The sequence below is a fragment of the Castor canadensis genome, chromosome 8 (assembly GCF_047511655.1).
Source record: "Castor canadensis chromosome 8, mCasCan1.hap1v2, whole genome shotgun sequence".
NCBI classification, from domain to species: Eukaryota; Metazoa; Chordata; class Mammalia; order Rodentia; family Castoridae; genus Castor; species Castor canadensis.
In genome coordinates this window covers 151,970,818-151,990,772 of record NC_133393.1, presented here as the reverse complement: position 1 = coordinate 151,990,772, position 19,955 = coordinate 151,970,818, and the positions used below count along the sequence as shown (strand labels likewise).

General features: G+C 52.8%; 1 protein-coding gene across 8 annotated transcripts in view; it reads left to right on the top strand.

Moving 5' to 3' along the window:
• Tcf20 (transcription factor 20) overlaps positions 1-19,955 on the top strand; it is a 179,980-nt gene that overhangs the window by 69,385 nt on the left and 90,640 nt on the right. For 2 of the 8 annotated variants that reach the window (XM_074084603.1, XM_074084601.1), the window contains exon 1: positions 984-1,001. The exons of 2 other annotated variants lie outside the window; for them this stretch is intronic. In XM_074084603.1, the coding sequence (XP_073940704.1) occupies positions 990-1,001 (12 nt within the window). In that variant the 5' untranslated portion in view covers positions 984-989. Of the gene's footprint in view, positions 1-982; positions 1,002-3,248; positions 3,271-15,917; positions 16,000-16,510; positions 16,670-19,955 lie in introns of those variants that run through there. 4 more of the 8 variants (XM_074084602.1, XM_074084609.1, XM_020168191.2 and 1 more) reach the window with 4 other exon arrangements.

Here is a 19,955-nt window from a genome sequence, read left to right as displayed (position 1 = left end):
ATATCCCCAGAATAGAGATTCAGTGCTCTGAACCTTCCAGGTTAGCCAACATGCTCCTAGAAACTGAAGCTCTGAAATGGAGTTAACAGGGCCCTGTCACCCAAGCGTGTGTGGGAATTGCTGCCTTTACTTTGGGGTTGGGAACCTCTAAGCCCCATCCATGCAGTTGCTCTCTCCTCCCTCCCCTGGCCAGGGTGCCCTGACCCAGCTTGTCCACTTCTTCCTCCTCCAGGAAGCCTTTACTGGTGCCTTTCCCCAGCCATGCTCCTTTCTAAGCTCCTACTCTGTGTCTTTTGCCCTTGGCGTGTGATGTTACCTCAGTCATGTGGGTGTGAACCCGTGACTTGGGGTCCTGAAGAGAACCCACATTTATTGGAGATCCACTAATTGCCCAGGCCTGTGCTAGTAGGCATGTTTGTTTTCCTTGGCTGAAATTACCCACTGAAAACCTCAGGGGAGTGACATGTTACCCTGCTTCAAGAGGGAGGGAGGCCCAGCCCAGCCTGTGCCCCTCTGAAACTCGCTTCCTTCCCACTGCCCCACTGCATCTGATTCTGCCCTGTTGACTGAGGCACCTTGCGTGCCCTGATCAGATAAACATAGTGGATCCGGCTCTACCTAAGTGACTCCCTGTGCCAAGCATTTTGTATCTGTTATCTCATGTCATAACAACCTTGTAAGGGTAGCGCTGTTCTTACTCCAGTTTTTATAGGTGGAGCATATGTGGTTCAGAGGAGTTAAGTAACTTGCCTCAGATTACACAGGAAGGAAGTGGTAGAGCCATGATTTAAAAACCAGATAGCCTGATATAGGTGCCTGCTAAATTGAACTTAGATTCTAGAATCCACTACTTCAGCTGCCCTTGACTAGGTCCCATGGTGTATATTGCTTTAAGTGTTCACCTTGTTCAGGCACTGTGCCAAGAGTCAGAGGACAAAACAGACCTGTGTCGTTGGCTGAACTTGAGACTGACAGGGTGGAGCAGGCAAATGAACATGAAGGTACTATTGTGCTGGGGTCTGGGGAGTGTCTGTGCTGTGCCGAGACCCTTCTAAGGGCATTTTTCCCAATTTCACATAGGGTGAAGCAGGTTCAGAAAGGCCAAGTGACTTGTCTGTGGTCACGCAGTAAATTGGAGGCACCAGAATTTGAATCTAAGGAGTCAGTCTGATCCTCTACTTCTTGTTCTCATCCAGAATGCTGAGTAGGAGCTGTGACTGGGAAAACATGACTTGGATTGGGGGTGGGGGATGTCAGTCTTCTCAGGAGAAGTGATGTCTAACTTGAGATCCTCATGTAATGAAGAAAGGGGTTGCAGTAGGGTTGCAGGTGTGCCAGTCGGGGAACAGTGAGTACAAAGGCCCACAGGCAAGAGAGAGCGTGGCTGGTTTGGAAAACTGAGTGACCATGTTTGTTCTGGGTCTCCTCACTGGCACCTGTAAGCACACCTTCTCTGAGTGGCTAATTTATCTAGAGGGGTTTATGGAGTGCCTGGTGTGGATGCTGTTCCATGTTGAGTCTGAAATACAGTCCAGCCCTAGAGGGGGGCTGGTGTGAGTCCCAAGGACTGAGGTGGATCACTAGCTCCAGGATTGATTTGGGAGGGCTGGAGGTATGGCTCCAGTGGTAGAACCTGCCTAACAAGCACAAAGCCCTTAGCTCAAACCCCAGTACTGCCAAAAAAGCAAAACAAAAAACAAACAGGATTGATTTGGAAAAGGCCAGGAGGTAACCCTGACATCCTGGCTGTTGGAAGGATAAAATAAGAGGCTAGGTGCATAGTAGGCCCCCACGAAATGGCAGCCCAGAAGCTCAGATGCAGAAGTGTGCAGACTTTGGGGCAGCCAACAGCAGCAGCCCAGATGCCCTGTGCACAGGGAAGAGGGAAGGGTGTTTGTTGCCTTGGAGTTGGTAGAGCAGGGCCTGTAGGCTTTGGGGCCTTGGGCTGAAGCAGACACGGTGGAGCTGCTGCAGCACTGAGGATGTCTAACAGGAGGTGGGTGTTGAACAGGGGAGGCCCCCAGGCCAATTCTTGGGGAGAGGCTGTGGAGCAAGAGGTTCATGCCAAGGTCATTGCAGAGCCAAGGATGTGGTCCTGGTCTGGAGTCCAGGTGCAGGACACCTGGGTCCCTGTTTTTCCTGCTACTTCCTGGGCCTTGGTTTCCCCTCTGGATGTGGAGTGTTGGTGCATACCTCTCAGGCATTGTTGTGGGATAAGAGGAAAGTGTGAAGTGCCAGGTGCTGGGCCTGCACATAGTAGGTGTGCAGCCCCTCAGAAATGGCACCACTACTAAGACTCTGAGGGGCAGAGCTGGGACTCCAGCCCAGGCCTGGCTTCACTGTCACCCCTGAGATGAGACTTGGGGCAAGGAGTGGGACTGCTCTGCCCAGCCCTATCCTGTGAAAGCCCACCTTTGTGAGGGGTTGCCTGGAGGAAGTAATTAGGCCTTAGGCATCACCCCAGTGACCTGTGAAGGCTTCAAAATGTCCTGAAGCTGCTGGCTGTCCCTTGGCTGGCCCCAACCAGCCCTTTTCTACCTCTTTGTGACTCGCGGCCACAAATCCCAGTCATCTTCCTGCTACGCAGCCTCTGAGTCTTGCCAGGTGAAAAAGAGCCCTCTCTGATCTTTCTGATCATCACCCACAGTGCTGGGTGGGAGACCTCAGCACGCAGTAGGTGCTCTGTGAGCAGTCATGCTTGCCTTTACCCCATGGTCTCCCAGAACAGCTGTGAATTTGCCATTCTCACCTATGGTGGGCGTTTGCCCCTTTTAAGCCATTCACTCCGGGGCTAATTATAAATAGACACATAATCGCCCCTATCTGTAGAGATAAAACGCATTTTTTTATGAGCTGCCTGCTCCTCCCCGGCCCCCCCCCCCCCCGCCCCACACACACACTGGCACGAGCTCTCCACAGTTGAGGGTGCTGGAGGGATCTAGTGCTCTTATTCCTCCTCTATCCATCCCTCCTCCCTACTGCTCCTCCATCTCCACCCTGCAGAGGTGAGATCCAGCAGGGGTGTGATGTCAGAGGCTCAGCTGATGTCACCGCCCCGGCCCTGTGACTTCACTTGCCGGCTTGGGCAGGAGGAGCCGAGAGAAGGCTGAGAGACAGAGAGAAGAGAAACTGCCCCCTTTCCTTTTTTTCTTCTCTGTTTCTCCCTTTCCCTCCTCCCCGGCCTCAGCTGGGAGTTGTTTTCCTGCGGGCCACTATCTGCCGCTGTCAGGGGGTCTGGGGCAAGTGCCAGGGGAGGATGCAGCTGCACAGGTAACGGCGTGCGCGGGGCCTCTCTCTTGGTCATGAAAGTTTGCTCTGGCGTGCCCGCTGGGTGCTCTGCTGCACTGTGCCCGCGCGGGCTCCAGGCTCCCCAGGGGCGGGCAGGGGCCAGTGGGCCAGGGCCGGCCGGGCAGGGGCCTCCCGGGTGGACTTCACTGCCTTGCCCCCATCAAAGGCCGCAGCTGCTCGAGTGGCGGCTGCAGCTTTGAAACTGCCATAAAGAGCGATGGAGGGAGGGGAGCGCGGGGGGATGCTCAGAGCTGTGCCCAGGAGGGCAGCGGGGAGAGGAGGGGCGAGAGGCTGCTCTGGGAGCATCGTGTCCGGGCAGAAGCAGGGGTGTGAAGGGCAAGTCCTGGTGTCAGGGTCCCAGGGGCTGAGTCTCTGTCACTGTCCCCTCTGGTCCAGCCACTGTCTGGGACCCTGGGAGCGGGACCCCAGCAGTGAGGTGCAAAGGCTGTGGGGGTTAAGGGCTGGCTTGTCCTTCTCACCGCCCCCCATCATTTCCAGACATATTCTTCCACCTCCAGCATGCCTTTATCAGCAGTGGTGCGGGACAAAGGAGGGGGCAGAGGGTGGTCTGCTGTGAGTTGGGCAGTGGGCACAGAGCGCGGGCCGAAGAGAAACGGCGACGATTAAGAGGCAGATCGAGGGCTTTGCTCGTTCAGGCTGTCGAGGGAGCCGTCATTTTGTGTTAGCGTGTGTGTCTGAGGTGGGAGGAGGAAGAGAGAGGAGAGAATGACAGAAGGATTATGACATTGTGTTGTCTCTGTTTGTGGTAAATGCAAATCTGGCACCAGCGGTTTCCCAGGAAAAGCAGCAGCAAGTAACCCAGGCTAAGGCCTTGGCCCAGACTCACTGAGGGAGCTTGTGCTGGGCGGTTTGGGGTTTTATTTGTTCCTCCCTTTTTCTGTCTGGCATGTGCTTCTTCCATTTATTTTACAGTGAAGAGCTAGAGATAGACAGGCCAGCATGGCGGGAGGAGCCAGGCCCCCTCCTTCCTGGCAGGAGGTCCAGGCAGCTTTCCTGCCCTCCCTAGCCGTTGCTCCATCTCACCTGCTGCTCTCCCAGGTCTCCTGCTCCCGGCCAGGTTCACGCTGTCATTCTCTTAGTCTGGGTGGCCTGTGATCTCTGAAGGCTACTACTCCTTGCCCACAGCTGCTTACCAAGGGTGAACAGAGACAGAGAGCCCCTGAATGAGGCTTCGATGGGGCTTTTGAGAAAGAAGAGCAGGACTGGGCATGCCCTTGACCATAAGGCTGGCCTGGTTGGTAATTATGGGATCTTGACTTCTCCTGGGCCCCTGGGGACAGGGATCTTGACCCCAGGCCAGGAAGCAGCCATGGTCCTAGGCTCTGGGCTGCAGTTGGGCTCGGCCGGTGGAGTGACATGGACACAGGTGGTCAGTCTGTTTGGAGCAGCCTCTAGAAAACACATGCGATTGGTTTTACTAGGGTCAGCTGTAGTTCAGGCCCCAGTGGGGACTCAGAGTTCTAAGCTGAGAACTGAAGGCAGGAACCCTCCACAGGTGGAGGGTCAGAGATAGGCTGTAGCCAGGAGCCCAGCCTGTCACACTCTGGGCCTCAGGCTATGGCCTATATTCTAGTCTCACCCCCTCTATGGCTGGTCCCTCCCCTGGACCTTACCACATCCACTTTTGCCTGGTCAAGTTCTCTGGACTCAATTCCTCCGGGAACCTCCCTGTCCTCAGCATGTGTGGACTTGGGCCCTCTACCTAACCTTTCCCCTGTGTCCTCTTATGGCTCTCACCATGCTGTGCTGGGCCTTTGGGTACAGAGCCTGGGTGGGTGTCCTTGGGTTCAGAGACTTTTCAGGCAGCCACTCTGCATCCCTGGCACCTGCCCAGAGCTGAGCATGGAGGAAGTTTGTGACTAAAGCTCCAGGGAACAGACCAACTCGGAGATTTCCCCCAAGAAGGGGGCCACCAGGATGGAACAGCCATCCTTGACCCTCATCCTAGACAGGCCCACTTCCTTTGGGCAAACCCACCCATAGGGGATTTACCCCCAGGGAGCTGGCATGTGGGGGCAAGCTTGTAGCCATGCCCATGAGGGGGGACATGAAACCTGTGTGGGGGCACCGGGGCTGTGTGTAAGGAACAGCTGCCCAACTGTGTGGCTTTGACTTTTGGGCTCAGCCACCCTGATGGCCTGCAGGACCACTGCAGTGCTGTGTGCCAGATGGAAAAGGAAGGGGATTTAGATAGGCTCTCCCTGAGGCCAAGGGTTTGGCCAGATAGTGGGCTTGACAGCTTTCTGGTTAGTGGTGCTGGGAGTGACAGGCTAGGCAGCCACTTCACTTCTCTCCAGTTCTCATAGAGTGCTTGCCCTCTTCGAGACAACACCCTCCCAGTGGACAGATACTGGACAGGCACAGCAGCTGCTCCCTCTATGCCCCTCCACCCTACAGCCCCAAGAGGTTTGGAGTGAAGTCCTGAGTGGTGGCCTCCCTGGCTCTGTGTGCTTTACAAATGTACTCTACCTTGGGCAAGTTCCTTAGTCTCAGAGCTATAGTTTTAAAAGGTGGTGACCTGGGAGCAGTGATCCCTTCCTGCAGGCTTGTTATGGGGACTAAGGAGACTGCAGGTGCTGCATGTACACACAGCAGGTGCTCCATTAATGGAAACTGTGGTTACCAGGGTGCCAGCAGTCTGGCGAAAAGGTAAATCTCCCTGGATACCCATTAGTTCTGGACAGGGCAATTGGGAGCAGCCTGACAGAGGTGGCGGCTTTTGAAGGCCTGGAAGAGCGAGTAGGAGTCTGGTAGGCTAAAGACAGAAGAAAGTGTATCTGCAGAGAGAAGCGGGAGAGCAGAGCTTCCAGGACAGGATGTGGCCAGTCAGGGAGAAGTGAGGAGACCGCTGGTTTCTCTCAGCAGTGGGAACCAGTTCTGGAGGAAGGGCAATCCTGATCTGGAGACAGACTGGGCAGGTTACCCCCAAACATTACAGTTTGAGATGTACACTCACCTTCTGAATGTGTTTATGGCTTTGGACATTCTCCAGGATGCTGCTAGGCTCTTTCCAAACCAGGCCTTTCAGGCTGCCTTATGGTGCTAGGATTCCTAGATGGCCCCACACTTGAATTTAAGGACCAACCGGATTTCTTTCTTTCTTTTCTCTCCCTTCCTTCCTTCCTTTCCTTCTTCCTTCCTTCCTTTCCTTTCCTTTTCCTTCCTTCCTTCCACCCTCCCTCCCTCCCTCCCTCCCTCCCTCCCTTCCTTCTCATCCCTTCCTTTCTCTCTTCCCCTTCCCCTCCCATTTTCAGGGCTGGGGATTGAACCCAGGGTGTCATGCTGGATTTTCTTTTAGTCTGGAGTCTTGGGACTCCTTGGCCCTAGGACCAGCCCAGATCACATTCTGAATTGGAACAAACATTTTCCGGGGAAGTGGTTTGGGGACCTACCTCAGTAGATGGTTTCTGGAGCAGCTTCTCCAGGCTGTACCTCGAAGGTGACCGGAAGCTCCTGCAAGAGGCTGGAGTAGCTACAAAGATGTAGCACAGTGGGGTGACTTGGGGCCAGGTGCCTAGATTCAGTCTTTCTGTGTGGCCTGAGTCTTGGTGTACTACGGTAATAGTAGCACCTACATCATAGGGCTGTGGTGAAGGTTCTAGGAGTTAATTCTCTCCCATGAGTCAGCCCAGAACCTGGCTCCTGGTGCGGGGGAAGGGCAGGCATTTAATTAGCTTGAAATAGGACAGCCCAGAGCCAGGCATCTGTGGCTCACACCCGTAATCCTACCTACTCAGGAGGCAGAGATGAGGAGGATCACGGTTCAAAGCCAGCCCAGGTTGATGGTTCTTGAGACCCTATCTCAAAAAAACCCAGCACAAAAACTGGGTTGGTGGAGTGGCCCAATAGTAGAGCTCCTGCCTAGCAAGCGTGAGGCCCTGTACCCCAGGACAGCCCAGCAGAGTGAAGTCTTAGCACCTAGTGTCTGCTGACCCTTTCACAGTCCCTCAAGCCTCAGTTTCCCGAGCTATAAAATGGGGGTAATTACCATACCTGGTGATAACAGCACTTAGTGTAAGTTGGGTGGGCACTGACTGCCTAAGTATCAGCTAACTTAATTGTGTGTCCCTGCTCTGAGCTGTGTGGGGACAGGGTGGGAGCCTGGGTTTCCCAGATCAGAAAGCGTGTAAGGGGAAGAGCCCCAGAGATTAGTATGCTCCAAATGTGTCTGAACCAGTGCCTTTCGTCAGTGCAGGCAAGATCAGAGGGACGTGGATGGCTAGTGTGAGGCTTGGAGACTAGAAAGAAGCTGGGTATTTGTGGTTCATACCTGTAATCCTAGCTACTTGAGAGGGTCACAGTTCAAGGCCAGCCTGGGGGCAAATAGTTCAGGAGACCCTATCTCCAAAATAACCAGAGCAAAATGAACTAGAGTTGTGTCTCAAGTGGTGGAGCACCTGCTTTGTGAGCGCCTGCTTTGTGACCACGAAACCCTGGGTTCAAACCCCAGTCCCACCAAAAAAAAAAAAAAAGGCCAGCAAGGGCCTACCTACTGTTGCAAATGCACCTCTTGGGGCTGGACATCCCTCACATATGGCAGAGCCACAGATATACTGTGGGGCCTTAAGCATATTGTGGTCACCATCTTGGACCCTAGTTTTCCTATCTGTATTGTAGAAAAGACTTGGCTCTGCTCATCTCCCAGGGTCCCTGCTGCTCTGAAGACTGTGATTCTCCTGTTGCTAATTTTTTTGTTTTCTAAGTAGGCTGTGTTTTGGGTAGTATCCTCTGCCCACTTGTTCTTCCCTCCCATTCTGCAGGTAGCTTGCAGAGGGGCCACCTCTGTGCCTGGTCACTGTGCTCCTTTCCTCCCCACTAGCACTGCACCTAGGCTGGGGCGTAGCCTAGAAGGGAGTCCTTCTGGGAGCAGCCCTAGAAGGCCCCTGAGGACATAGGGCTGCCCAGCACTCTGCCATGTGTGCAGGGATACCCAGGTGTGTCTGTGGGACCTGGGAGCCACATCCAGCCCAAAGCTGGCTCTGGGAGGCTGACCACCACTGCAGCACCCACTGGTCAATACACATATGTATTGGTGGGACTGGGGTTTGAACTCAGGGCTTTATACTTGCAAAGCAAGCCTGTGCTCTACCACTTGAGCCACACCTCCAGTCTATTTTGCTCTGGTTATTTTGGAGATGGGGGTCTCATGAGCTATTTGCCTGGACTGGCCTTGAATCATGATCCTCCCATCTCAGCCTCCCAGTGGCTAGGATTACAGGTGTGAGCCACTGGCTCCTGGCTACAGGGGTATGTTGATAATGGGAATAATGATTATGGGGCCTGTGGGGGGGGGCAGGGATATTCAGGAACATTAGTTGCCATTCCTTCTATCCCAGGTATTTCTGCCCACCTTCACTTGGTACAGGGTTGCCTAAGAGCACTGTAAGGGTTCCAATTCCCTCTCCACCACAAAGTAGCTGTGCCATCTCAGGCTCAGTACCTAATGCTTGTTGTCTCAGTTTCTACACCTGCAAATGAAGGCCATTATTGAACCTGCCTGACAGTATTCTGAGAATGACACAGGTAATACACATAGCAGCAGGCCAGCACACGTGATAGCTGTGGGAATGTTCTGCTTTGCAATTCAGCTCAGATGTCCCTTGTCCATTCAGTACTGCTGGATGCCAGGACCAAGCCCATGCAGGCTCTTTTGGGCCCTGGCTAAGCTGCCAGCCTCAGAGCTTGGGAGCTGAGCATGTGGATCTGACAGAGGAGGGAATAGCCTTTGAGAATTGGTGTGTTGGCTCCCACTGCTGGTGTGACAGACATCCTGATGAAGTGTCACTTTAAAACATTTTTAAGAGAAATTTCTGGAAGGTTCTCTTAACCCCACAGGGTCATATGTAGCCTGAACTTAGGTCAGGTGCTAGTCTTGCTTTTGTTGTCATGACTTCCTAGGGACTCTTCTTTCTAGGATCTCAGTTTCCTCATCTGTAAATGGAGCCAGTAACTACCCATGTCAGAAGTTGACTATGTGGGGTTGCTGGTGTGAAGTGTACTTTCTGAACTGGAAAGCAACTTACAGCAGGAAGGTCTTCTCTGTTTCTGGTCATTCACAAGGTCGAGGGCAGTGACACATTGTATGCTGACCAATGAGGCCAGATGACTAGAGATCAGCCCCACCCTCAAGAATTCAGTCCAGGAAGAAGGATAGGAAAACTTGCCCCCAAGGACCAGCTGACTGAATCCAGTGCTGGCCAGGCAGGGCCTGGGCTGCTCAGAAGAAGCTCAGCAACTGGTGAGGTGACTTATAAATGAGTACTGGCTTGTGTCTCTGCCTGTGATTGGTGGCTCCTCTTTTGCCCCAGGATAAAGTCCTGAAGCCTGCTGTGGCCTGCACCTTCCTGCCCTATCTGTGCCTCCTGTTTCTCCTTTCACTTTTACTATGCTGGCCTCCTTTAGCTTCCTGGAGATCTACGTGCTTCCTCCTGCCTCAGGGCCTTTGCCTATGCAATGCCTCGCCCCAGAACACTCTTCCAACCTCATGCAGCCCAATGGGACCACAAACACCATGACTACAGAGACCCTTGGCTCAATGTCTGGCATATGATAAAGGCTCAATCAGTGTTTGTTGAGTTAGTAAGTACTAAGGTAGAGCTTCAGGAAGGAGGTGGCATTTGAAGAAGACTTGAGAGAGGGTACAATTTCAGTCTGTAGGGAAGAGGAAGGGCATTCCTGCCTCAGGGAACAATCAGGCACAGGAGAGGAACACAACTCGTTTGGTTTGGCAGAAACAGAATGAGGCATGGGAATGAAGGTTGGAGTGGTGAGCTCAGCCAGACAACGGCTTTGGTTCCAGGAGGATGGGATAAACTTGAGGGATTTTTGGTTGTTTTTTGTGTTACTGGGGTTTGAATGTAGGACTTTGCACTTGCTAGGCAGGTGCTCTACTGCTTGAGCCACACCTCCAGCCCAGTACTGGAGTTTGAATCCAGGGCCCTCTCCACTTAAAAAACTTTTTTGAGTCAGGGTCTCACTATGTAGCCCAGGTTGATCCTCTTGCCTCCACCTTTCGAGTGCTGGAATTACAGGCATGTACCACCAAGCCCAGTGTAAGTTCTGAAGCCACTCAGCGCCCACTGGAAACTACTGATCCAGGGGGAGTAAGGTCAAAGCCCACATGGGACTGAAATGAGCTGGCCACAGGGAAGGGTGGGCTGGGGAAAGAGGCCGCTGCAAAGGGCAGATTACGAGCTGGAGAATCCACCACTTCTGCTGCTGTGTTCCTGCTGCCTCACATATGCTTTGGTAGTTGTCTTTGAGAGCTACCAGGGAGATGCAGAGCAGCCACAAGTTTCTTCACACGGTGTTTCCGGAAGACAACTGACTGCCTTAGTGGCAGGGCAGTCATTCCCAAGTCACTGGAGTGACAGACAGAGTGGAAGGAGCATAGGTGTCCCCATTTCTCAGCTCCCTTAGTGGAGAAGGCAGCGTCTAGCTGTGCATCCTGGTGCAACACTGGCAGAAGAAAGCCTGCCAGTCACAAGTCCTGCAAAGGCCTCCTATGGAGCCTCTGTAGGGAGATAGCCGCTGTGGTCAAGAGTGAGGATTTGTGGGAAGGACGGAGGCCAAATCCCAGACCCACCACTTAGCAGCTGTATACCTTTGAGCATCTTCCTAGCACCTGAGGGCTTTGGTTTCTTCAGCTGTGAACTGGGGGCTGCTGTGGCATTGTGAAGGCTGAAGTTAAGCAGCACGTATGGAGCCCCAAGCACAAGGAACACTGGCGGCTCAGGAAGTAGTAGCCCTTATCATGGCTGCGTTTTTCTCCACCGTTTGAATTCTTAGCAGGAAGCTTGGGTTTCAGGCTTAAAAATGAAGAGCATGTCAACAAAACAGGATGGAACAAAGTCTTTTCCCAGCATGCCTCAGCATGTGGTACTGCCTTCCTGTGGCGCCCAGACGATGATGTGGCTAAAAGTCTTGAGCTTTCAAGCAGAAATAATCCCGGTGGAAAGGAACCTCCCATTGTTATCTCAGGATGAAGTGATGCAGGGGCTGCAGCCCTACTTGCCCAGGTTCAGATTCCAGCTCTGAGCCCTCCTCACTGCTCTGTGCCTCAGTTCACTCTTCTGCAAATGAAGTAAGAACAGTGCCCACTTCATAGGTTTGTTATGGGGGTTAGATGAGTCAGTGCAGGGTATGTGATTAGAATGTGCCTTTGTCACTCCCATTGTTAGATTATTTCATCTTTAACTCTTTGTAGTGCTCTGAGTGACTTAGTGGGGGCTCTGAAGGCAGAAGGCTGAGTGCTGCCTCTTGCTGCCTGCTTTGGGACTAATCTCTTAACCTCTCTGTACACCCGTTTCCTGCTTGGTCCACAATGAAGATGGCAAGGTCTGCCTCACAGGCTTGTGAAGAGTGAAAGGCATCCACCCAGATGGAAGACCTGACTTCCTGGAGGCAGACAAATAGCTTGGCCCCTGCCCAGGGAAGAGTCTAGCCACTAGGGGCAGTGAGTGTTGAGCTGGGTGGATGGGTGATCTCCCTGCCACCAGGCCATAGGGGCCTCCAGTTTCTTGGAGTCTGCTGGGGTGTTCTCCCCTCACCTTTGGGAAGGTATGTGCACTGATGCATGGTGGCTGCTGCTTGCTGGGCAGGGCAGGGTCTCTAGGATCTGAGAGTTCAAGGCCCCAGACTATCCTGTCTCCAGGGCCTGAACACATGGCTTGTGGAGAGAGGCTGGGGGAGAGGCCACTGCTGACACTGATGAACCCGCTGTCCTGTAAGGTCTCTTTCCCTGTCCACCTTTTAGATGCATTAACTGTCTCTGTCCAGTCCCATCTTTTCAGTGGTTTCTGAGTGCTGGGAAGCTTGGTAGGTAAAGGACAGCCTTTAAGGTCCTGGGTTCAAATCCTAGCCTTTCCCTGACCTTGCTTGAGAAAGATTTGTTCTGAGAACCCCTCCTACTCCCCTTCAGGGTTTAGAGCAGCAGGTGCTAGTGTGGAATGAGGGCGTGTCCACAAAGCAGCAGGTCGCCGGGCACTTTGCCTGGGGGAAAGCCCTGGCTCACAAGCGCTCAGCAAGATGCTGTGACAGTTTCCCACCCACTTGGTTAACCAAAGACTTTTGTAAACTGCCTCCCACAAGACTGGAGGCCAAGCCCCGGGCGTGTGAGCAGGGATTCCAGGCCTCCGTCTTGGTGTGCTAAGGTTGTTAGCAGGTGGCCCCTCCTAAGAGGAAGGAGAGCTGTGGCCTGCTGAAGGATAACGTGAGGGCTGTTTGCCTGCTCTAGATAGAGAGCCAGAGAGTGAGAGAAAGAACATCAGCCTGCCGCCAAAGGCACTGACACCCTGGCTCACTTCGCACAAGCCACTGATCTGCCGAGCAGGGCCAGTCTCCTCAATCAATCCGTGCTGACAGATGGTAGCGGAATCGGTGACCTAGAGGCAGAAGGCTCCATTTGTAATCCCGGAGTGGCCCAGGCGCCTGGAGGAGGGCAGAGGAGTTTGTAATAAAAGGAGTGACACAGGGTTTCCAAAAGCCATCTTTGAGCAAAAAGAGGAAAAAAAGGATTAATTTTGCTTCTGGAATTGACACACACTGATTCAGTTCAGTAAGTAGTCTTGGAGTGAACTGGGTTAGGAGGGGGGGAAAATGAATAGTTGATCACTCTCCTTAGAGAGCACAAAGTGTGGCAGGAAAAACAGGATCCATGCACTTAAGACAATGAGACATCAAAGGGAAGGGGGCAAGCCGTGTGGGGTGCACCCAGTGCTGTGGAGGCTGAGGCAGGAAGATATGGATTTCAAGGACAACTGGGCCTTGTTTTTGAGACCTGTCTCAAAAAAACAAAAACAAACAAAAAAAGAGAGCTGGGCTCCAAGTAGTTGAATTCTCGCTGTAGGACCTTGGGCAGTAACTTAACCTCTTTGAGCCTTAGCCTGCCCATGTGACAAATTGTGTCCACATCATAGAACTGTAGCCAGTGTTAGCAGGTGCCTGGCTTTGTACTGAACTCTTTATGCCCATCTCTTTGGATCCCCGCAACACCTGTGAGTGAGGTAGTAGTACCCCTCATTTTACAGCTAAAGAAATCAACATTCAGAGAGATGAAATGACTTGTCCAGGTCACAAAGCACAAGAATAACTTCAGTCTGGTTTTTGGCCATGATGCCCATGCATGTCTAAAAGGGAAAGCAGCAGGAAACCAGGGGCTAAGAGGCCCTGCTGGCTTGGCCCTCTCGGACTGGGGAAGTCTCCAGGTGGAGGTCATCTTGGTAATCTGTCAGGGTCTGAAAGAACGGGGAGGGGCTCCAGAGTCATTCTCAAGATAGGAGGCAGGGGTGGACAGGGCTTGGACCCAGAGATTTGTCTGCATTCTTCCCCTGTTGAATGGGGCTCCACCCGAGTTTGTCCCCATCCCCGTCCCCTAATTTGAGAGAAAGTGAGCTGAGGAAGAAGGAAGGAACCAGAGGAATGATGGGGGCAGGAGACTGAGGCAAAGGGCTTCCCTTTTCTTCATGAATTTGATCAAGAAACTGAGGGTGCCTCCAATACCCCATCTTCAGGAAGTTCCCCTGCAACCTCCCATTTTTGTCCAGAAAACATGGGTGTGCTGAGTGTCCCTCCAACCCTTGTCTGGGCAGCACTGATTCAGGCTGAAGCCAAGCACTGGCGTCTTAAAAGTCTTAGTGCCTGAGAATTTGAAAATGAAACTCACAGTTAGAAGAACAATGGGAACAGCTAGAGGGCAGGGCCTGGCAGCCTGTTCTGCTCTGCCCCGGAAGAGCTTGGCACCTTGCCTGGCATGCAGGAGATGTTGGGAATCAAATCCCCAGGAATAGTCCTGACCTGCATTGGAGCCAGCCCCCTCTTTGAGAGATGGGACAGAAGCCAGAAGAAATGACTGCCTTCCTCAACCACATCCTCTTGCCAGGGAGCCCAGAACTACCTCAGGCCCTGCCCTGGATCCCCAGACCCTCCATGGGTGGCCTGAGGAAAGGCAGAGGTTTGCTCTGGCTAGATAGGGTGAGAGGTGAAAGGGTAGAGGCAGGCCTCAGGGAGCTGCAGATGGTCAACATACTGAAATCTGGGCTTTTGTCAGTCTCCACCTGATATCTGAAGCAGTTTTTCAATCCCAATTTACTTCCAAGTTTGGTGGCTTCTAGAGGGAAAGCCACACACTCTCCTAACATCTAGGGCAGATTCAGACCTAATTTAGAATCAGCAATTTCAGCTAGCATTAGGGACATCTAATCTAGTCTCCTCCTTCCTTTTTTGGTGGGGATGGAATTTGAACTCAGGGCTTCATGCTTGCAAAGCAGGCAATCTACATTTTGAGCTACACATTTTGCTCTGGTTATTTTGGAGACAGAGGTATCTCAAACTGTTTTGCAGTCTGGCCTGGAAAACAGGTGTGAGCCACCGGTGCCCTGCTTCTCCTTCCTTTTGTGTCAGTGGGAAACTGAGGCCCAAGTTTGGCCAGGGATGAGTAGGACAGGAAGCAAATACTCCAAACACTTCTTATCCTCACTGGTCTCACTTTCCATGGCAGGGTCACATAGCACCAATATCTACACAGTGGTTCTACCTACATGAGATTTTTACGAGTAAAAAAAAAAAACTGTCAAATCCTTTATTCTGAAACACATCAGGGTTGCAAAGAAAGGCTGGGCAGGGGGATGAAGCCCTAGCACTGCAAATCTGCAAGTTAGTTCTGTACCCTGGGTCTGGCCAGCCAGGTCTTACAGCTTCTCAGTGCCGCCACCGCAGGCCACTGGGCGTTTGAGGAGTCTCTAATTTACAGGTGAGGTAGATAGGCCTCTCCCTCCTCGCTTTTACTGTGCGGGGAAACCGAGGCTCAGAGAAACCTAAGCCGTTCATCCAAGGACACTGGACGCCCTGGGGCAGACACAGCAAGAGAATCAGGTCGGCCAGGCCTCTGGGCCTTGGCCCAGGAGGGCGCCTGGTGGGCAAGAACCAACCCCGGTTCCCCCGACAGGTCGGGAGGAGGCTTCCCAGGCTGCCAAAGGCGCGATTCGGGCGTTGGAGGCTCCAGGGAACTGTAGAAATCCTAGTGAGAGATTCTGGGCTACCAACTCCCCAGAAAAGTTGGCTCGCGGCCACCCCCAAGACGGGACAGGAGCGGCGGGCCAAGATGACACTGGGTAGGCGGTGTGCGGCGTCGCGAGCTGCTGAAGCCACCCGCGCTACCCCCACGGCCCGGGCTGGGGTTTCTGAGGCCGGGTCCCGGCGCGCGCGGGCCTCGACGCCGCCGCCGCACGCGGGTGGGCACGCGCGCGCCGCCCCGCCCCGCCCCAGCGCCCCGCCCCCGCCGCGCGCCCCGCCCCGCCGCGCGCCCTCCCGCCCGCCCGCGCGCCGCGGCCTGGAGCCTCCCTATTGGCTGCGGATCGTCACCTGACGCTCTGTTATTTCCTGTGTGTTGGGAGAATGGAGAGAAAAAACCCCGAGCCGAGCCGCTTTCGGCCCCTGCTAGGTGGCCGCGGCCTCCGCCGGGGGAGCCCGCCCTGAGGCGCGTCTAACCGGGGAGTGAGCGAGCGAGCGTGCGGGCCGGAGCGAGCCTCGAGGGGCCGCGGCCCTGGCCCGCCCCGCCGCTGGCCCGGGCGTCCGAGCTGGAGGCGGAGGAGGCACCCCCACCCCCACCCCGCGCAGCGCCGCCCGTCGCCGCCGCCCCCTCCCCTCCCGCCCCTGGCGGAGGCCGAGGGACGGGGCGGGGGGCTCCCGCAGGTAACCGCCGTGGGGCCTGAGGAGGCGGCAGCCTGAGGGACTGAGGCCAGGCAGGGCTGTCGGCCCGCGGGGCCGGGGGCAGAGGTCCCGGCCCGACCTGGGAGTGCTGAGTCCCGGAGTCGGAGCCAAGGCTGGGGGTGCTGAGGGGGCCGGCCCAGCCGGGGAGTGCGGGAGACTGGGTCTGAGCTGGGATGCTGAGGGGAAGGAGCCCGGCCTGGAGTCCAGGACTGAGGGGTCCGAGAGGGCTTGGGCGCCGGTCTCAGCCTGGGGTGCGGGAGGAGGTACCTGCTTGTCGCGGCCTTGGGTGCAAAGGCGGAGTGAGTGAGCGGCCGGCGCCGACTGCTGTGCCGACTACCCCGGTGCGGGGCAGCACCGCGGGGACCCGCATCTCTGGCCTGTCCGCTGCGGGCTGGAGGCGAGGCCGGCGGGGCGGAGGGCCGGTCTTGGGGCGGGCGGGGAGGGGCTGCGCGGGAGGGAGCGGCGCCGAGGAGCCGAGCGCGCCCGGCCTCGCGAGGGACGGGACCCGTTTATTGCGCTGCTAACCCCTGAACCATGTGGATGCGGCTGCTTGTCGCCTGCTGGTGGCGGAGGGCAGGTACCCGCCCGCGGGCGCGAGCTCGGGGCACAGGACACACTTCCTGTGTGGGGCTCGCTCCCCTCCCCCGCCGCGGTGAGCCGGGTGGGGTGTGCGCTCCCGCGGACTCTGCGAACGAGCTCGTTGGGGGGACCCGGGGCTGTGAGCTCTTCTTCCCTGCTTTTGGGAAAGTGGTGGTTGAAGGAGAGTTGCCGAGCCCCCTCTGGCTGCGGCCGGAGGTGGAATGTGTTCCGTGCCGGGATGGGAGTGGAATGTAGTGTGTGTGGGGGGGGTACGGTACCGAGGAGCGGCCCCCTCCTTGGTTCGTAGGTGGGAATACTAGCACTGCCTGTCTGGCTGTATTCAGTGCTTTGGTTTGCCCTTAGGGGACACATCAAAATTAGGATTTCCCCTCTTTCCTGCTCCCCCCTCCCCCGGAGATTAGATGACTGGTAAATGCTGTAAAATGGATGGAATTTTCGAACTATTATCTAACAGACTGATCTTTGAATGATAATTGGACCCTTATGTTAACAGCTTCAGTGAAGAGTGAAGAGTTCTATAAAAACATTTTACATAGGGTGGCATTGGCTGTTGGGGAAACTGCCCTAAATTCTGACCTGGGAGACCAGGAATCTACTTCCAGCTTTGCTGCCAAACACAGTGTATCCTCTGGCAAGTTACCTCCCTCTCAGCACCCTAATCTCATCTGTCAGAAACTTCCAAGTTGAACATTACATGGGCTTGGGGTTGTTTGGGTTTTTGGTCTCTTCTGTTTTGTGCTCTCATTTTGAACATAGGCAACTTCTGAGAACTGCAAGGTGTACCTGGCTTTGAAAGGCAGCCTGTATCACTGTTAGTTTCCAGCCTCTTGTCTCTCTCCCAGAGAAGAAAACTTGGTCAGGGTAGTCTTTCCTGTAATCCCAAATGCTGTTTTTTCCTTCAGAAGGGAAAATGTGCGATGCTGCATTATTCTAGCCTATGTTGCACTGTGTCATATATGGCCTTTGTGAAAGAGTTACTAGAAAAAGATTTCAGAGAGTAGCTACTTGGGAAATGGGAATAATGTGTAACTGGGTCTCTGGAGGTTGAAAGCTCTTTCTGTGCTGGGGATAGTGGATTATTTCACGTTCTTTCAGGGGCATTTGGCTAACGTCTGAGATTTCCAGCTTTAGTATTCTCAAAGCAGGGATGAAGTGGAATTCCATAATATCTCCTGTGAAGTTGGAGGCTAGTGGAATTAACTGCTACTTCAGGGTGCACTAATTATTTGCATCCCCGATTTATTCCTTAATGATAGCAGGACGCCTCCTAGCAGATGTTGAAGAACCCCAATTAGTTTCTCTGATTTTATGGTGTGTGAGGGCCTTAGGCCATGCTTTTGACTGGTAAGTACTTCTAAGACCAACCTCAGAACTTGGTCTTGTTTGTCTTAAGTTTTTAGTACTGTGATTCTTCAAGGACATGCACCTACTGTGGTGTATTATGTATTAGATTACTTGTATTCAGTCTGTAGTTTCAAAGGGTGATGGAGCTGTGCTCATAACATTGACTTTAGAGGTGGCTTGGTAAAGGTTTTCTTGTATATTAACATCAGGCCTATCACATAGGTAGACACTTTTGTATGCTACACAGATGAGTGATCAGGAAGTTCAGCATAAGCAATTATTCTGTTAGGATTTGAATTATAACCTGTGTTCAATGTGGGATTTAGAAAACTCAACATTGGAAGCAGGTATGCTCACGTATATATTAGGTTTGTTTTTATACCTTGGAAGGAAAAATGATACTAACACTCAGTCTATGAGCTAATTTGTGTGTGTGTCTGTGAGAAGGTTGCTAAGTTGGTAAGATGTTAGCAGAGTTGGCTTTTAGTTGTCATAACCATTTAGAAATACACTTTTTTTATAACCCTGTAAAATGAAATGGAGGGCTGGGGCTATGGCTCAAGTGGTAGAGCACCTGCCTAGCATGTGTGAGGCCCTGAACTCAAACCCCAGTACAACAACAACAACAACAACAAAAAGATGTAGTTGAAATGATTACAGGTAAGCTTAGCCATCTCTTCATACAGATAGGAAAGGTTGTTAACATTTGTATAACAAATCCTCAAAGTTTGTACAGGTAGTGAGAATCAGGGCGTAGATGTAACCTTCCTTTTTGGCTGCATAGCCTGTACCAGGTCTGTTACAGCTCACTACAGGCTCAAGACATCAATTAGCAAGTGGTAGGTGAGGCCCTGGAATCCATATCTTCTTCCTGCTATGCCTCTCCTTTCCCCTCTAAAGCTATGAAGAACTTGAAATCTGGATTTGGGTAAATCACTAAAGATCATGGTTTTTGTGATTGTGCTTGTACTTTTCTGACCCCTTGGAGTTTTCTAAACTTTTGAGTTTCCCCATATCTGGCAAGTTTTGCCAGCGTGTCTTAAGATTTAATCTATGAGGTATTTCTTTCTACCCAATTCTGCCACTCTGTCTTGAGCTAAAAACTTTTATCAGCTCAAAGAAATAGATTAAGGGCTGTCTTTCTTCCTGCTTGTATTTCTGGCTTATAATGCACAGGAATCATGGGGACTGCTCTCATTTTGACCAGGTGGGTCTCTACTGACATTTATTTACAAAAAACAGCCCTTTCCCCACACTCATACACCCTTCTTGGGGGCTTTGTCATTTTTTGGTTTTTTTGCAGCAGTGGGGTTTGAACTCAGGCCTACATGCTTGTTAGGTAGGCACTCTTACCACTTGAGCCAATCCACCAGCCATCTTGGGGGTTTGTGTTTATTAAACTTGAGCAATGTAGCCTTCTGGGGCTTCCAACTCTGCTTCCTTCCTTCTTGTGGAGGTTAAAAAAAAAGTAACAAAACAAACAATAAAATCCTATTTATGTTAGAGTGAAACAGTATATCAGAGTTACACATTTGAAACACTAAAGTCAAGGCTTTAATAATAGTGTATAATTTGGTCACATTGTACTTAGGCTGGATAGTTTTTTTAATTATTAGACTCTTAAATCTTTTTTTTTTTTTTTTTTTGCGCGGTACTGGCGCTCGAACTTAGCATACACCTTAAGCCACTCCGCCAGTACTTTTTTGCGAAGGTTTTTTTGAGATAGGGTCTCATGGAACTATTTGCCTGGGCTGGCTTTTGAACCACGATCCTCCTGATCTCTGCCTCCTGAGTAGCTAGGATTGCAGGCTGAGCTACTGGTGCCTGGCATAGGCTCGTGAAAATCCTGTCTTTAAATGTTTTGTTTTGTTTTGGGGTTTTTGTGCTACGAATTTAATCCAGGGCTTTGCGCTTGCTGGGTGGTAGGCTACCACTGAGCTATGTCTCCAACCCTCTTGAAAGTCCTTTCATACTGATGGTACCTGCAGTATGGG